The sequence below is a fragment of the Pituophis catenifer genome, unplaced genomic scaffold, assembly GCF_029215685.1.
Source record: "Pituophis catenifer annectens isolate HBS135680 unplaced genomic scaffold, rPitCat1.0.hap2 SCAF_1, whole genome shotgun sequence".
NCBI classification, from domain to species: Eukaryota; Metazoa; Chordata; class Lepidosauria; order Squamata; family Colubridae; genus Pituophis; species Pituophis catenifer.
The window spans coordinates 332,666,463-332,686,038 of record NW_027256881.1 but is presented as its reverse complement, the minus strand read 5'-3'; the positions used below and the strand labels follow the sequence as shown (position 1 = coordinate 332,686,038).

Below are 19,576 nucleotides of genomic sequence, written 5' to 3'. Positions count from 1 at the left end.
TAGGAGGAAAGTCCCATGTTTCACAGTGCTCAGAGGCATCGCATAACTCGAACCTGGCTTGCATTTCTGTTACCAATGCAATGACCCACATGCAGATCGAGAATTCTTCCAAAAGAATTTAAGATCAGCTAATGATTTCAGTTAGGAAGACAGAGATCAAATTAAAGAAAAGTATGGGAAGCCCAGGAATGTTTTGGTCAACCCTAGAATAAAGTTTGTACACTTTTACTTGTTCCCCCTCCCCCGCCAATAATTATTTTTCTACCTATTTCCAAATACAAGTGTAGCAACCATATATTTGTAATGTTCATGAAGCAAATCCATTATCTACAATGGGCGTTTTTGTCAGAAACCTGAAGTAAACTCCAGTTTCTGACAAAAAAAAGTAAATTATGGACATTGCAGACATCCATACATGTGGGCCAGTTGATGAACACCCAAAATGCAATCTTGTAACTGGGGAAGGGCAGGGGGTGTCCTTGAAAACTTTGAATCTGGTTCATATGAATGCCTGGGGAAGTCTGTTGTAATTTTGAACCCTTGCTAAGCAACCAATTGTAAGTAAGGACTACCTGTATTAGTGCTTCTAGGCGTGTCGGACTACAATTTCAATTGCCTTTGATCAGCATGGCTAGAAAGTGATGGGAGGGTTTTTTTTTTTTTTTAATTTGATTTATATGCCGCCCTTCTCCGGAGACTCAGACTTACAATGCGCTCAGCAATAGTCTTCATCCTTTTTGTATATTTATACAAAGTCATCTTATTGCCCCCACAACTGGGTCCTCAATTTACCTACCTTAGAAAGGATGGAAGGCTGAGTCAACCTTGAGCCTGGCGAGATTTGAACTTGCAGTAATTGCAGGCAGCTGGTCTTAATAACAGGGTGCTTTAAACCACTGTACTACCAAGGCTCGTCCAATATATGTGAGTAGTTCCCACTGCTGCTATAAGCCACTTGGAATTCCATGGGGTATGTTTTGAAGTAAGCAGCTATAGCAGGGGTCCCCAAACTTGGTGACTTTTAAGACTTGTGGACTTCAACTCCCAGAATTCCCCAGCCAGCATGGGTAGCTGGGGAATTCTGGGAGTTGAAGTCCACAAGTCTTAAAGTTGCTAAGTTTGGAGACCCCTGAGCTATAGGATTGCAGCCCAACTTAACCATTAGCGTTTGTAAATTGCAGTTTAATTAGTTTCCCTATCCTATCTAAAAACTGCATTTCTCAAACATCCAGTTTATGTTTTTCCCATCTGAAACTGAGTACTTCAGTTCAGAGGAGGCAACTAGGGGACAAAAAGCTTAACCACAGATATCTCAGCTCTGTAAACTGATTCCTAAGGGAGGAGTAGAACTCCCAGTCTCCTGGTTTCTAGATCAACACCTTATTCCAAAACTGATTCTCAGTTTAGGTGAAGAATAGAACTAAACCAGTGGGATTTATTTATTTATTTATTTATTTATTTATTTATTTATTTATTGGTTCGATTTATATGCCGCCCTTTTCCGGAGACTCAGGGTGGCTTACAATGCGTTAAGCAATAGCCGTCATACTTTTGTATATACCTGCTTAGTAGGGCTTTCGGGGGCCCCCTAAGCGGTGTTCTTTTTTATACAAAGTCAGCTTATTGCCCCCACAATCCGGGTCCTCATTTTACCTACCTCGAAAGGATGGAAGGCTGAGTCAACCTTGAGCCTGGTGAGATTTGAACTTGCAGTAATTGCAGGCAGCTGGTGCTATTTAACAGCACTTTAGTCTGCTGCGCCACCAAGGTTTAGAAACTAGTTTAGGAATTACCAATATATGTGAACAGGACACTTATGATTAATTCAAGGAAGCATGGATAAAGCAGACCATGACCTAGCATGACAGGTGAGCTCAGCCAGGGAGTCAGAAGTTTGGGGGGGGGGGGTTGCCTCCTTATGTTAGCAGAAGGAATAAAGCCAAATATGTGGTTGAAAGGAGATACCAACCCAGGAGAGATGCCAAATTGTAATGGAATATGGAGGTGCAAGAAAGGTGGGAGAAGGAGCACTTCTGCACTTAAGCTTTTGAATCACTGCCAGTGAGGAGGCATTCACAAACACTTGGGAGAAAGAAGCTTGCATTACCCAAGGCATTCAAAAACGTAGCTAAAAACGAATGACTAATTGCATTGTGCAGCTCTTCAGCCACCATTGCAAAGGATGATCTGTTATGACATTTAAGGATGTTCTGTAGGAGTAATGATTCACCCACAAGTCCAGAGGAACCCTAAAGTTCTCACAACCGATAAATTAATGTCAGGCCCCCAAAACCAAGAAAGACACGTGGTGATTCTTCTAAGCAATTTGGAATCAAATCTCATTGGTTGGTTACACATGAGGGATTTGGAATCAGAATAGAGCTGGAAGGGTCTTTGGAGGTCTTCTGGTCCAACTTTTCTCAAGCAGGAGACACTACACAATTTGAGACAAGAGGCTCTCCAGTCTCTTCTTAAAAACCTCCAGTGTTGACGCACCCACAATTAACCATTCTTCTGGTTAATTGTTAATTGTTAACTGTTCCTCTGGTTAATTGTTAATTGTTAACTGTTCCTCTAGTTAATCGTTCTCACTGTTAAGAAGTCTCTCCTTAATTCCAGGTTGCTTCTTTCCATTTTTTCTTTCCACATCTATTGTTTCTTGTCTTGCTTTCCGGTGCTTTGGAAAATAAATTGACCTCCTCTTCTTTGTGGCAACCTCTCAAATATTGGAACACTGCTATCATGTCACCCCAATCCTTCTTTTCTCTAGACTAGCCATACCCAATTCCCTGCAGTTGTTCTTCATATGTTTTAGTCTCCAAAGTCTTAACATCTGTTTTGTAATGTGACCAAAACTAGCTGCAGTATTCCAGGTATGGTCTTCTTACTAAGGTTTTATAAAGTGGTACTAATTCTAATAGCAATTTTCTTTTATTGTTCCACACCTATAGACAGAATTGTGGCAACTAAGTACTCTACTAGCTGCATCCGGCATATACTCTGAGCTATTAGGGAGGTGCTGTCTTCACTCTCTTTCTCTCATACTAAATATCTGGAATCAGCTGCCTCTTATTCCTTTGGAATGCACTCCTGGGGTTGCAGCCTACTATATCCCGTCGCAATCAATGCTCGTATTTGATTGTTTTGTTCCAGCAAGGGCTTCACCATCCACTTTGCAAGCTTTGACCTATGTCTTCAACACTGCACGGCCTCCAATCCTTCTAGCAGTTAATTTGCTAATGGGAAAATTGATGCATCTTCTCTGTTTGATATCAATGCATATGTATGAACATTAAGGCATCTTGCAGTAGGCATCCAGCTGTTTTACATAAGTTTTGCTGCAGATGCATATTTCAGTCACAGCAATAACCTACTGAAAGTCAGTGTTTTGCTAATGTGTCCTTAACTTGAAAACCGATGGCGCTTGGTTTTTTCAGTCGGCAAAATAAAGAACGCAGCACCTAGCAAATAGAGAGGCAATTCAACAAATTATGGTTATGGAACACGATACAGTCAGTGAAAAAAAGAATAAGGGTGTGATTAGCATTTCCGTTTAGAAATGTGGATATAGCATGGGTTCTTTACCCATGAGTTAAAATCACCTCTAACTTTAATGCTATTTAGGGAAAATATCAAGCAGGCATGAGTCTGTGTGTGACATTTGTTGTGTGGCTAGCTCTTGTGTATTTTAGTTGCAAGATTTTAGCTGAAGATCAGGAGAAATTCTTGGTCCAAGTGGTTTGTTATTGGAATGAATTACCTAGAGCCTGGGTGTCAAACTCGATTTCATTGAGGGCTGCATCAGGGTTGTGTTTGACCTCGGGGTCATGGCCAGATCGATGTCACTCATGTCAGGGCACCTGTGGTGGCCCAGGCGGGGCTGGGGGGAACCATTGTTCTCCTAGGCCCGTTTTCATTTGTGACGGTCTCCTCCAGCCCTCTGCCAGCGAAAACTGAGTCTGGGAGGATCATACGTGCCCCTCACAAGCTCAGTTTTCATTGGCAGAGGCACCGTGGTTACCAGGCCAGATCTAAGCACCCAGTGGGCCAGATGTGGCCTGTGGGCCTTGAGTTTGACACCCCTGACCTAGAGTAGTGGTGATGGATTTGAAGTTCTTCCAGTGGAGCTGAATTGCAACTCCCCAGGATCGATAAAGGAGAATATTTGGAACTGAGGGTGGAAATGAGGAGTCCTTGGTGCTCTCTGAGCTTTGTTTTTTTCTTATAGATCTTTCATTACCCAAACTAGGCAACATCACCAGAGCATTGTTGATTTTACCTAGTTTGGGTAATGAAATGTCATGTCTGCAAGAAAATAACCAATGTTCAGAGAGCACCAAAGACTTCCCAACTCCCAGCATCTTTCACTTTATCCATAGGAGTGGATTCATCTGGACCTAGAGAGAATTCCTCATGCATTCACTCACAAAGGATTTCTTATTTATTTATCAATCAAATGTATATGGCCACCCATCTCACACAAAGTGAGTCTGGGCAGCATACACTTGCAATAAAACCAACGATTACAGGTAGTCCTTGACTTATGATTGCAGTTGGGACCAGAACTGTTGCTCAGCAAAGTCGCTGTTAAGTGACTCCTGCCTCATTTTACGATCTTGTTGCAACAAGCAATTGTTAACTGCAGTTGTTAAGTGAATCATGCAGTCGTTAAGTGTGTTAGGAAATGATAATTTTCTAACTTGTTGGGTTGGCAATATATAAGACCTCAATATAGCTTTGAGGCTATATTGTGTATCTGGCTTCCCGCATTGACTTTGCTTGGCAGAAACTTGATGGCAGGGTCGCAAGTGGCAATCACACAACTCTGGGATGCTGCAACAGTTGTAAATACATGTCAGTTACTAAGCAAACAAATTTTGATAACATGACTGTGGGGATGCTGCAGTGGTTGTAAGTGTGAGGACTGGTTGTAAATCACTTTTTTCAGTGTTGCTGTCAGGGTTCCAAGTAATACACCCATAGCAAACAGAACTCTTGGCAAGCAGGTTCCTCAAAGTACAGGCTTATTGGAGATATTATTTTGACACAGACTGGTGAAAACCGACTCTAAAGGTTCCCACGGTTTTCACCTAATTAAAAGTAAAGTTTTCCCCCCTTTCCCAAACAGTCACATGGTCCAATCAAGGTGCTGCCTGGTTGCTTGGAAACTTCAGTCCTCCTCTTTCAGTCACCTGTGGGAATGTCCTTGGTTCCTAGGAGAAAGTATTCTGTTTTTGCTATGTTTTGGATAACCCCCAGCTATCTCTATCTCTATTCGCTCCTCCCTATCCCTCAGCACCATTGTGGCAACACTGAGGCCTACAAGATGGCCTCAGTCAGGCCAGCTTCAGAGTTGACAGTTGTTCTAACTTTGAACATTTATTTATTTATTTTTATTTATTTATTTATTTAATTTATATACCGCCCTACTCCCGAAGGACTCAGGGCGGTGAACAGCCAAACAGTAAAAATACATAGATACAAAATTTAAAAACAAAGTAAAATCGAATTAAACAATTTGGCCCAAACAGATTAAAACCCCAATCATTTTAAAAAACCGATTAAAATTTGCATAATTAAAAAGAGGGAAAAGATTAGGCCAGGCCCACCTGGTGGAATAAAAAGGTCTTAAGAGTGCGGCGGAAGGTGCACAGATCCGGGATCCTCCGTATCTCTGGGGGGAGCTCGTTCCAGATAGTAGGTGCCCCCACAGAGAAGGCCCTCCCCCTAGGGGCCGCCAGTCGACATTGTTTGGCCGACGGCACCCGGAGGAGCCCCTCTCTATGAGAGTGTACTGGCCGGTGGGAGGCTATTGGTGATAGTAGGTGGTCCCGTAGATAACCAGGTCCTAAGCCATGGAGCGCTCTAAAGGTGGTAACCAAAACCTTGAAGCGCACCCGGAAGACCACCAGGAGCCAGTGCAGCTTGCGCAGGAGAGGTGTTACATGGGAATGCCATGTCGCTCCCATTACCTTAACATTTGCTATACAAATTTATTTATTTATTTATTTTTCGAATTTCTATACCGCCCTTCTCCTTTCGGACTCAGGGCGGTGAACAGCCAAAATAAAAACATTTATACATAAATACGATTAAAAATAGATTTAAAATAATTAAATTTGGCCCATAGTTTAAAATTTATCAATTTAAATTCCATATCAAAATTTAAAACCAACCATAAAATCATAAAATCAAGAGAGACCGGCTAACTGAAAGAGATGAGTTTTTAGGGCCCGACGAAAGGTCCGGAGGTCGGAGATCACTCGTATCTCTGGGGGTAGATTGTTCCAAAGGGTAGGTGCCACCACAGAGAAGGCTCTCCTCCTGGGGGTCGCCAGCCGGCATTGTCTAGCCGACGGCACCCTGAGGAGGCCCTCTCTGTGGGAGCGAACTGGCCGGTGGGAGGCTATTGGTGGCAGAAGGCGGTCCTGTAAGTACCCTGGCCCTAAGCCATGGAGTGCTTTAAAGGTGATCACCAACACCTTGAAGCGCACCCGGAAGTCCACCGGAAGCCAATGCAGCTCGCGCAGGAGAGGAGTCACATGGGAGCGCCCAGTCGCTCCCATAATCCCCCGCGCGGCCGCATTCTGCACCAGTTGGAGCCTCCGGGTGTACCCCAAGGGGAGCCCCATGTAGAGAGCGTTACAATAGTCCAGACGAGAAGTGACGAGTGCTTGAGTGACTGTGCGTAGGGAGTCCCGATCCAGAAAGGGGCGCAACTGGCGTATCAGGCGAACCTGATAAAAAGCCCCCCTGGCCACGGCCGTCATATGCCCTTCTAAGGACAGCCGTGCATCCAGGAGGACGCCCAAGTTGCGGGCCCTTTCCGTGGGGGCCAATGATTCACCCCCAATAACCAGCGATGGCGTCAGCTGGCTATACCGGGACGCCGGCAGCCACAGCCACTCGGTCTTGGAAGGGTTGAGTCGAAGCCTGTTTCTCCCCATCCAGACCCGCACGGCCTCCAGGCACTGGGACATCACTTCCAAGGCATCGTTGGGATGGTCTGGGGTGGAGATGTACAGCTGAGTATCATCAGCGTACTGATGGAACTCCACCCCAAAACCATGGATGATCTCACCCAGCGGCTTCACATAAATGTTGAACAGGAGGGGTGAGAGGACCGACCCTTGTGGCACCCCACAAACAAGGCGCCTTGGGGTCGACCGCTGCCCCCCTGTCAACACGGATTGCGACCGGTCGGAGAGATAGGAGGAGAACCACCGCAAAACGGTGCCCCCCACTCCCAGTCCCTCCAGCCGGCGCAACATGATACCATGGTCGATGGTATCAAAAGCCGCTGAGAGGTCTAACAGGACCAGGATAGAGGAGTAACCCCTATCCCGATTCCTCCAGAGATCATCCACCAACGCGACCAATGCCGTTTCCGTGCTGTACCCAGGTCTGAAACCGGACTGGAGCGGATCCAAATAGACAGCTTCATCCAGGTACTGTGGAAGCTGTCGCGCCACCACACTCTCAACAACCTTCGCAATAAAGCGAAGGTTGGAGACTGGACGATAGTTAGCCAAAACAGCCGGATCCAGGGATGGCTTCTTGAGGAGAGGCCTCACCACCGCCTCTTTCAAGGCGGCCGGCAGGACACCCTCACTCAAAGAAGCGTTGATAATTCCCTGGAGCCAGCCTCGTGTAACCTCCCGGGAAGCCAGCACCAACCAGGAGGGACACGGGTCCAATAAACATGTGGTGGCGTTCAGCCGTCCCAAGATCCTGTCCACGTCCTCGGGAGCCACAGGATCGAACTCCTCCCAGATAACATTCTCAAGGCCTGCCTCAGTCATCTCGTCTGAACTAACCCAGTCAGTGGCCAAGTTTTCCCGAATCTGAGTTATTTTATCATCCAGATACTGTACAAAGTCCTCAGCTCGGCCCTGCAAGGGGTCCTCCCGTGCTCCCAGATGGAGAAGGGAGCGGGTCACCCTGAACAGGGCGGCTGGGCGGTTATCTGATGACGCGATAAGAGCGGCAAAATAGCTAGATTTCGCCGCTTTTATCGCCACTAGGTAGGTCTTAATATGAGACCTTACCAGTGTCAAGTCGGATTCGGAACGACTGGCCCTCCAACCGCTCTCTAGGCGTCTTTTCCGGCGCTTCATCTCTCTCAGCTCCTCGGAGAACCAAGGAGCTAAGTGAGTTCGGTACCGGGTCAGAGGCCGCAAAGGCACGACCCGGTCCAAAGCCCCGGCAGCCGCACTATCCCAGGCGGCCACCAGGTCATCAGCCGAGTCGTGAGCTAGAGTTTCAGGAAATGGCCCAAGCTCCATCTGGAACCTATCAGGATCCATCAGGCGCCTGGGGCGGAACCACCTGGTCGGCTCCGCCTCCCTGCGACGGGGTGCGGCGGTCAGAAAGTCAAGTCGAAGGAGCGAGTGGTCAGACCATGACAAGGGTTCAGTATCTATATCCCCTATATCAAGGCCACTCAACCACTGACCAGAGACAAAAACTAAGTCCAGAGTGTGTCCCCCCATGTGAGTAGGGCCGTGAATTACTTGGGTCAGGTCCATGGCCGTCATGGAAGCCATGAACTCCCGAGCTACCTCAGAAGTAAATTCTTGTAAATTGAGGACTACCCATAAAACATTATACCAAAGCCATTTAAAACAGTTTAATATAATTTTTTTTTAAAAGCAAGATGACAAAATGGAACATATTAGAATATTATACATGATGCAGCCTACACATGGGCTATCTGTCAACAGAGTTCCTGAAAAAGTCATGTTTTAAGGAATTTCTGCAAGATTACAGTGGTTGGGGCGAATCTTATGGGAGAGGCAAGGGGAGATTGGCATCCAAACGTTGAGTGCCAGAGACTAGCATCTACCAAACAGGTTTATACTCAATACCAAATCCAGATACTCCATGTTATGAGATCTTAACATAGATCTCTAAAAACATTCATTCATGTTGGGCAGGGTTCCATTTAAAAGCATATGCAGTATTCTGATATTTTCACAAATTAACAAGGTACATGTTTTGCCCTAGACAGAAGAATTGTAAAAAGAAGCTGGTATACATATTTAGAAGTAAAATGTGACCTAAATTTACAAAGCTGGTATGGATTCAAGGACTAAACTAGTTATTGTGTCCATGGATTTGCTTTTATGAAAGAAGAGATATGTCCCCGTTCGTAATATAATGGGAAATTCTGCACTCTCTGTAATTAGATCATATAAGCTGTTTTCTAGAATGTAAGTTATTCACTATAAAATGTGTTCAAACAGTGTGATAGAAAATGCAGCAACTCTTGAGTCCACATGACACACTACACCAGACTAAAATGGTGATGTATGATCTATTGTGCTGCAAGATCAGAATTCATTTCTTAACATTTGATTGGAACCAAGGCATTATGTTAATCCATAGTATGGTTTATTTGGTCAAAACATGTGAGCGCAGCAATTCTTGTTTCATTATCCTAATTTAGACGTCATCTGAATCTGTCCAGAGTGTCAGTATTCATAGATTATATTGTATAATCATATTGCTTGATTTATGGGGCCCAGATACCACCACTGCCTTCTCTTGTAACTTTCCTTTGTTTTTTCCCTGCATTTTTCTCATAGTTCAGAAAATCCATTAAGTAGAGAAAGACGGAATATTTTTACAATGACTTATGACCGATAGCAAGAACTGCTGGCTATTTAAAAGCACATACTCACCCCGAACATTACTTTATGCTCATTAATTACCTTAATCTTCTTTGTATTCATATTGATAGCTGGCCTTCTCTAAAATAAGCTTGCAATCATCTCAGCTACGCTCATAACAAGATCATATGTGGTCCAACAGTTAATTAATTGGACTTAAATAGCATCATAGGCACATGATAGTTAGAAACTTCAAGACAGACAGAAAGACACAAAGTTGTGCAAGAGAGTTGGAGTAAAAAGTAATGCGCCAGGGTTTTTTTCCCCCCTCTTACTACATCAGAGCATCAGAAGAGGCTCTGCAGGTTTTAAACAGCAGCAATAGGAGGCAGTAAATGGAATGATTCATGGAAATTATTTTCACTGTCCTGGGAAAATAATACCTTGTTCTTAATTGGGTTGCACTCACTACATATTTTGGGAATGAGCCTAAAACTATTTTCACTAGTGGCCTATCAATTTTATTAGATTTATATTCTGGCATTCCTCCCAGAACTCAAGAAAGTCTATGTGCCTAGATCTCTCCAGTTCTTACTCATAGCGACAATCCTGTGAGGCAGGTTTTGCTGAGAGACAAGGACTGACCCCAAGTCCATCAATGAACTTCATAGTGAAGATGGGTTGGATTCCTGGATATTTACTGCAGCAAAATATATGGGGAGCTAGAATCTCCTAGAAAGACAGGACTGCTGACAGTGTAAATAATCCACTCTGACCTTGCACAGAGGTGGGAAGCAGAAAGGAGGGCATCCTGCAAGCTGTGGAAAAGGTGATGTTGAAGGTTATAGCATGTTAGCAGCAACCAAAACTGTCAGAAGACAATTAACTGTTCAGTTCTAGTGAGCAATAAAGATTCTGCACTGGCCGTGCTGGGAGACATTAGCTTAGGTGTAGCCAGATGAAAAAGAGGAGATTCTGACATTGAACACTAAACCAACACTTTTGGTGATGTGCATGCTAGAGTTATTCCTGGATAGGGATAGAGTCATCGGGCTGATGCAATAGATGTGTCAGTTTTGATGTGGGGATTGCTTTAATGCATGATTTGAAAACTGCAGTGAATGCGACAAACAACGGCAAGTGAGGTGGCTAGCTCCTAACATAAAATACTATGTTTCTCGGAAAAGAAGACCCGGTCTTATATTTTGTTTGTGGCTCCAAAATAAGCACCAGGGCTTATTTTGGGGGATGTCTTTTTTTTTTCCACATATGGGAGGCCCACTTCTTCTGCTTGCTCGTGGCCCAACAGGGCAGGAGGCTGCGCGGTGTGCTAGTGCTACTGCTGTGAGGCAGGTGGGGGGTGGAGCTGCTCCACGCGCCCTGCACCGGCTTACCTCAGGGCCCCTGCAGCCAGGCCATCCACGCCCCGACAACTGCCTCACGGTGGCAGCACCAGCAGCCATGTCCAGTAGGATCCTATGTAGCCACCGGCCCACTTCTTTTGCTTGCTTGCAGCCACAACAGAACAGGAGATCGAGCGACATGCCATGGCCATGAGATGAGGTGGTGGGTGATGGAGCTGCCCCACACATCCCACACCGGCTTACCTCAGAGCCTCCACAGGCAGGCCATCCACACCCCGACAGCTGCCTCGCCTTGTGGCTGCAGCACCGGCACTCAGTTGTGGCCACAAGCAAACAGAAGAAGTGGGCTGGTGGCCACGTGGATTCCTGCTGGATATGGCTGCTGGTGCTGCCACTGCGAGGCAGTTGTCAGGGCGTGGATGGCCTGACTGCAGGGGCCCTGAGGTAAGCCGGTGCGGGGCGCATAGGGTAGATCCACCCCTCCCACTTGCCTAGGGATAGGTCTTGTTTTCAGGGAAACACAGTACCACAGTCTTCACTGATTGCCACTTTGTTCCTGGGCTAATTGAAACCCCAGAAAGATTTACAGTATATAAGAGAACCCCTGTAGTCAGCGGCATCTGCAAAATTGGATTACTGTGTCCAAACTGGCAAGATGGTGAACAGATTGTCACAATAAAGTCTATCAGGTTGCATTGTGACACTGCCATTTTGCTGACTTTGATGCTCAGATCCTTGGAAGTGGCTATCCCTGAGAGATATGTTTGATGTCAGCCAGGAAGAAAATTCTCTGTGTTATTTTGGAAGTTGTTCAGATGTCTATCATGTTGAGCACTGTTATATTCATTCTGGATTTGAAAATTTGTGAGAAGGCTGCCACATGAACAGATGTCTGCCGATTAGGTTGGTTGTTACTGACATGGAGGCGCCATATCAGTATACCAAATTATGTGAAGGCCTGTGATTGCCACACATATCCTTTTTATTTTCTGTCTCTTGGGAGTGTCAGTCTTACCCAATGTCATACTGATCATTATTTATGACACGGGACAGACTTAACCAGTGCCTCCTAATTATAGCTGAACTCTAATCCCCAGAAGGCCCAGCCAACGTAGCTAATAATGAGGGATCCTGAGAGTAGTAGGTTTCCAACCCTGTCCCAAAGCATTGGAACCATGAATGTGGGTGTTTGGGGTATGTTTTTAAGTTTAGCATGAGTGCGTGAATGAGTGAGTGAGTGAATGAATGAATGAATGAATGAATGAATGAATGACATTAACTTCCAACTGGAGGAAGATTGCAAGTGCAACTAGTCTTCGCATAATTCGAAAGCATGCATTTGTGTTTCATCCTACCAGATACAACTGATGACCACACATTACTATGGTTGTTGAACCACATCCGTTTGGGAATCCCAGAGCTCATCATCCAGATTCGGCATCACAAGCACACCCGGGTTTATGCATTTTTTGTCACAGCAACTTATGAAAGGTAAGTCCTCTTGGAGGTTGGCAAGAGGGATAGATGGGCAAGTTGGCCGGAGTAGATGGGCAGTAAAGACTTAGACAGCCTATTAATTTAATTACTGCTGGAGGAGGCACTAGAGGGCTAGTCTAAAGCAATGTTTCTCAACCTTTGAGCATGCTGGCTGGAGAATTCTGGGCATTGAAGTGCAAATATCCTAAAGTTGATAAGGTTGAGAAACCTTGGTCTAAAGAGATGGAGCAAAACCATGAAAATGAATATATTTTCCATATATGGTGCAGGTTCATATAGAATCAGTCTACAGGTACTCCTTGACTTACAACCGCAGGTGAGCCCAAAATTTCTGTTGCTAAATGAAACATTTGTTAAGTGAATTTTGCCCCTTTTACGATCCTTTCTTGCCCCATTTGTTAACTGAATCATTGCAGTTGTTAAGTTAGTAAAATGGTTGTTAAGTGAATCTGGCTTCCCCGTTGACTTTTCTTGTCAGAAGGTAGCAAAAGGGGATCACATGACCATGGGACACTGCAACGGTCATAAATATGAGTCAGTTGCCACATGTCCCAAACATGGGAATGTTGCAATGGTTGAAAGTGTGAAAAACGGTCATAAGTCCCTTTTTTCAGCGCCGTTGTAGCTTTGAACAGTCACTAAACGAACTGTTGTAAGTCGAGGACTACCTGTAATACTCCATTTGAGCCAGGGTTATCTTCTCTAACATCAACAAATCTCAAGGGTCTCAGGACCCTTGCTATCGCCTTTTAATTTGGGGAGCTTGGAATTGAACCCAAGAGCTTATGCATTCAAAATGTGAGACTTACAGGAAAGATGGCTGAAAATATATTTATATATCATGTGATCGCCATTCATTACCTTCCCAACAAGCAAAGTCAATGTGGGAAACCAGATTTGCTTAACAACCACATGATTCACTTAATAAATGCTTAACCATGGCAAAAGAAAGTCATCAAATCGGGTGTGACTCACTTAACTATTGACTTTAACAATGGAAATTCTGGTCTCAATTGTGGTTATAAGTCTAGGACTACCTGTATAAGCTTCTAATCCCGTGATGGCGAACCTATGGCACGTGTGCCGAGAGTGGCACACAGAGCCATCTCTCCAGGCAGGCCAGCCGTCGCCTGTTCTTCTGTTGGGTTCTGGTCTTTGCGCATTGCCGGGAGCACTGGAAACTGGAAGAGCAGCTCCCTGGCATGCCAGAGACCTGAAGACCAGGTGACTGGCGCGCATGCGCATACCGTAAACCGGAAGCTCACATAGACGCGTGCATGCTGGGGAGCTGCTCTTCCGGTTTCTGGTGCTCCCCTCTCCCGCGCGCGTTCCCATTTTGGCACTCTGTGCCATAAAGGTTCGCCACACTATAATCTAATCTGTTAGATATATCCTGAGAGATTTTAGCGTGTAGCTGCCTTGAACCTCTTCCCCCCACCCCCTCCATAAAGGGCTCCACAGTTTCTCTGAGAAAGCTCTATGCCCATGATGGCGAACCTATGGCACGCATGCCACAGGTGGTACACGTAGCCATATCAGTGGGCATGCCAGCTCAGTTCTGGTGCGCATGTGCGCACCGGCCAGCTGATTTTCGGGCCTTCTGGGCCCACCAGAAGTAGGGAAACAGGCTGTTTCCTGCCTCCGGAGGGCCTGGGGGGGGGTGGGGAAGGCCTGTTTTTCTTTCTTAACTGGCTCCAGATCCTCTCTATGCATCTGGGAAGGGCAAAAACAGCCTTCCCCACCCCCTCGGAGGCCCTCAGGAGGCCTGAAATGGCCCATTTCCCAACTCCCGGTGGGACAGGAAGTGACTGGGAGTTGGGAAATGGGCCCTTTCAGGCCTCCTGAGGGCCTCCGAGGGGGTGGGGAAGGCTGTTTTTGCCCTCCCCAGATGCATAGAGAGGATCTGGAGCCAGGTAAGAAAGAAAAATGGGCCTACCAGGCCATCGCGTGCCAGGAGCGGGGGTGGGGGGGGCGGGTTGTGTGTGCATGCGCAGGGGGGGGCGCATAGAATTATGGGTGTGGGCACATGCATGCACAAACCTCCCCCACCACCCCCTCTCCTGGCACACAATGGCAAAAAGGTTAGCCATCCCTGCTCTATGTTGTCAAAACTCCTCCAGGTGCATTTCCATCACAGAGAGATAGTGCAGAATGTAACTTATTGTAGGTAATATAATCTGTGACATTCTTGTGGCCTCTCAAAGGTCATTTGCTGAGTCCAGTTTCTTCTTAATCAGAGTAAACATAAAACAGTAAAACTACTTGCCGAGTTACAGAAAGCTGTAGGTGGATCTTACTATATTTAATGTTGTAGAGCAGTCTTTTTTCATTCTAGTGTTGAATGAAATGGCTGGTGTGCATATATATATATATGTATACACACACACACACACACACATCAAAATCAATACAGAACATATGTATGTATGTATGTATGTATGTATGTATGTATGTATGTATCAGGGGTGAAATGCTCCCGGTTCGGACTGGCTCGGGCGAGTAGGTAGCAATGGCGGTGGGCAGTTCAGAGAACTGGTAGCAAAAATCCCTGCCCCGGTCCCCCATGCCCAGCTGAACCGCGCGATCATCAGAGCCTTTTTTTTCTTTTAAATGGCTCTGACGATCCAAGCTCTGACGATCCCAGCTGAGTTGCCTGCTAATCAGGCAACTCAGCTTGGATCGCCAGAGCCATTTAAAAGAAAAAAACTTATTTCTTTTAAATGGCTCTGAGGATCCAAGCTCTGACGATCCCGATCAGCAGGCAACTCAGCTGGGATCATCAGAGCCTTTTGAAAGCATTTTTTTTACATAGTTTTACATGTAAAAAATGGTTTTAAAAGTAAAAAAAAAAAAATTGGCCACACCCACCCAGTCACATCACCCCCCACACACACACCAAGCCACGCCCACAGAACTGGTAGTAACAAATTTTAGATTTCACCCCTGGTATGTATGTATGTATGTATTAAATTTATATGCTACCCACCTCACTGTCAGATGCCTCTGGGCAGAGAGAAACCACGTTATTCCAGCAAATGTAGAAAACCCAAAACAAGCTTACAGCAGAAATTGTGATCCTTCTTTTAAACTTCTAGGACCCCCAGCCAGCGTAGTGAAGGAAAAGGGATTCTGGGAACTGTAGTTTAACAGCTGGAATGGTAACAGGTTTATTGTTCTAATTCTAAGTGGATTGTCTTAGGGTTTTTTTCCCCCGTTGCTGAATTGAAATATTTTTCACCCATCTTTTGGTCAGCAAAAAAACTACTGGCATGAATTCCAGTACCAGCTAACATTTTTTTGCAGGCTTCCATTATCAAGATAATCTTTTCTACAAAACAAAAGCTGGAGAGATGAGAAATCCCAGGGCAAACCTCATTTTCTCACTCTCCTGTTTGCCCCTCTCTTGGCAGTTTGCTCCGGGGGGCAGACGAGATTGGCTTGCGGAAGCCTGTGAAGGCTGAATTTGGGGGTGGCATGCGCAGTTTCTCCTGCGAGGAAGATTACATCTACGAGAACATAGAAAACGAACTCTATTTTTTCACTTCTCAGGTGAGTCCTCTGGGGCAGGGAAGTGGAGAAAATCTCCTAGCAATGATGATGTTACCTAGTTTGGGTAATGAAGCGTCTGCGAGAAAACAAGCAAGCTCAGACAATGCCAAGGAACCCTCATGTCAACCCTGAGCTACGGATATTCTCCTTTATTAGAAAAATCCCCTTCCCTTTGGTTATAGTTGCTGTTTGGTAGAAAATTCATTGATTGTTAAGGACCTCTACGGACAATCCTGCTGGGTTGATTGAAAGATTTGCTAGGTCAGACAAACTCCGGTTTCCACAAAGACGTAATACTTCAGTGCTCTCTGGAAAGGAGGACAGAGACCTCTCTGATCTGTCCCCAAGGAGCTGTTCTTTATTAATAGTTTGCCACTCTGCAGTGAGGCTCTGTAGAGTCCTTATAGCTAGTGGCCTCCGTTTCTCTTTCTACCATGAACTCGGTTAAAACCAGGAGTGGGCTGTTGGGGGTTCGCAGGGGTTCGGGAGAACCTCTAGCTAAGATTCTGTGCAGTTCGGAGAACCCCCAAATCCCACTCCTGGCTGGCCCTGCCCAGTCCACCCCTCCCAGGAGTCCCCACGCGGCCCATTTTGGATGCAGTTAAGTGCAGGGCGCGCATGGAGGCTTGGGGAGGGCAAAAAACGGGCCTCTGGAGCCTGGGGAGGCCATTTTTGCACTCTCGGAGGCTCGAGGAAAGCCTCCAGAGCCCGGAAAGGGCAAAAATGCTTCCCCCTGCCGTGGTGCAGGAGGCCGACTAGGCCACACCCACCATGGCCACACCCACCCAGCAACTAGGCAGAGAACCGCTTGCTAAAATTTTTGAAGCCCACCCTGGTTAAGACCCAGGGCTATGTGTTGTGTTCATGTCCCCAAAGCTTTGGACGAGGCATCTGAAATCCCTATGAACACTGCCCACAAATTGCCACGTTTATTGAAGGCAAAGAGGGAGGATCATGTTGACAGGATTGTATTTATTTAGTGTGAAATTCAATAAAATTCAGCGGAAACGAAATCAAATGTCATTCAAGGCTAAGAATGCCTCATGGCTAAACTTGTCATAATCCAGACTTCCAAATCTGGCAGCCTAATTAGCACAATATTTCAATTAGACTAATAGGCGAATTCACTCACTTCGCATTCATTGGATGCATTTTGAACACAAGAGAGTACACTGACACACCCTCCTCTGACTCTCCTTTCTTACCCCACAATCTCCACTTTTGAGTGTTTGGTTTCAACAAACTTTCTTCTTCCCTCTGGGATCCCATGGGAGCATCGATTTATCCCCTTATTTTTTTTCATTTAGGGCAGTGGTCTCCAAAGTTGGCAACTTTAAGATTGTGGACTTCAACTCCCAGAATACCTCAACCAGCCATGGTAGCTAGGGAATTCTGGGAGTTGAAGTACACAAGTCTTAAAGCTGCCAACTTTGGAGACCCCTGATTAAGGGCTTCCCCTTCTAACTCCTGATCTTTTCTGTAAGGTAAAGGTAAAGGTTCCCCTCGCACATATGTGCTAGTCATTCCCGACTCTAGGACGTGGTGCTCATCTTCGTTTCAAAGAGCCAGCGCTGTCCGAAGACGTCTCTGTGGTCTTGTGGCCGGCATGACTAAACACCAGAAGCGCACAGAACGCTGTTACGTTCCCACCAAAGGTGGTCCCTATTTTTCTACTTGTATTTTTTACGTGCTTTCGAACTACTAGGTTGGCAGAAGCTGGGACAAGTCACAGGAGTTCACCCCGTTACGCAGCACTAGGGTTTCGAACCGCTGAACTTCTGACCTTTCGATCAAAAAGCTCAGCATCTTAGCCACTAAGCCACCACATCCGATCTTTCCCATGCTGTTTACCAAAACAGGGTCTGGATTATAGGGCACCCCTATCCATAGCCCCCATACTTACACTCTGCTGCTCCCAGCTAATAGCTTTATCACATCTGCAGATCAGACCTGCACCACAAAGCCATATTTCCTGCATGGACAGCTTTGTTGAGTTGGGTTAATTCCTCAGTCCTGGAACAGTCTGTCCTCTGTCTTCGTTTTGGTTGGAGTTGTGTGTCCCGATTCGCAGCTGGTTGGAACATTGCGATCCAGTAGGAGTGACTTAATGGCTTTCAAGAGAGCTGTAGAGACACAGTCCAGTCATGGATATGACTTTGAATGAGAGGATGTTAACCCAAACTGTTCATGGCTTTTCTATCCTGCTTTCAGGAACGCCAAAACATCATCAGGTATTGGCTGGAGAACCTGCGGGCCAAGCAGGGTGAAGTGCTGCATAACATCCACTTCCTGGAAGGGCAGCCAATCAGTGAGTTGGGGACAGGGGTGGGTGGGCGGGTGGGCAGCAGATGGGATGTACTCGGCGCTGTGCATCTGCCAGTTAAAAGCAGAATTGGCGGGGGTTTTTGCACACGTTTCCTTGCCATGCTTAATCTTCTCTGTGCCATGTCTTTTGCATTTGCTCAATGCTAGCGAAGTATGAAACTGAATATTTACCTTTTATTCAAATTTCTATAGCCACCCTTCTCACATGTATGATATGGGACAATTTACAAACAATTAATGTAATTTCATTTTAATGTATGCTGATTAGTGTACTTTCAAAGTGACAATAAAGTCTTTTCTATTCTTTATTCTATTCTATTCTATTCTATTCTATTCTATTCTATTCTATTCTATTCTATTCCTATTCTATTTTATTCCTATACTATGTTATTCTATTCTATATTTTGCATTCTGTTCTATTTCTATACCTATACCTATACCTATTCCTCTATTCTATTCTATTCTATTCTATTCTATTCTATTCTATTCTATTCTATTCTATTCTATTCTATTCTACATTTTCTATTCTATTTTCTATTCTATTCTATTCCTATTCTATTCTATTCCTATTCTATGTTATTCTATTCTATATTTTGTATTCTGTTCTATTCCTATACCTATTCCTCTATTCTATTCTATTCTATTCTATTCTATTCTATTCTATTCTATTCTATTCTATTCTATTCTACATTTTCTATTCTATTCTATTCTATTCTATTCTATTCTATTCTATTCTATTCTATTCTATTTTATTCCTATTCTATTCTGTTCCTATTCTATGTTATTCTATTCTATATTTTGTATTCTGTTCTATTCCTATACCTATACCTATACCTATTCCTCTATTCTATCCTATTCTATTCTATTCTATTCTATTCTATTCTATTCTATTCTATTCTATTCTATTCTATTCTACATTTTCTATTCTATTTTCTATTCTATTCTATTCTATTCTATTCTATTCTATTCTATTCCTATTCTATGTTATTCTATTCTATATTTTGTATTCTGTTCTATTCCTATACCTATGCCTATTCCTCGATTCTATCCTATCCTATCCTATCCTATCCTATTCTATTCTATTCTATTCTATTCTATTCTATTCTATTCTATTCTATTCTATTCTATTCTATTCTACATTTTCTATTCTATTTTCTATTCTATTCTATTCTATTCTATTCTATTCTATTCTATTCTATTCTATTCCTATTCTATTCTATTCCTATTCTA

The 19,576-nt window shown here is 44.7% G+C and overlaps 1 protein-coding gene across 1 annotated transcript in view; it reads left to right on the top strand.

Moving 5' to 3' along the window:
• The window catches only part of ANO8 (anoctamin 8), a 75,435-nt gene that overhangs the window by 12,356 nt on the left and 43,503 nt on the right, over positions 1–19,576 (top strand). The window contains exons 3-5 of the mRNA XM_070931764.1: positions 12,334–12,466; positions 15,883–16,021; positions 18,233–18,329. Coding sequence (XP_070787865.1) covers positions 12,334–12,466; positions 15,883–16,021; positions 18,233–18,329 — 369 coding nt within the window. The remainder of the gene's footprint in view (positions 1–12,333; positions 12,467–15,882; positions 16,022–18,232; positions 18,330–19,576) is intronic.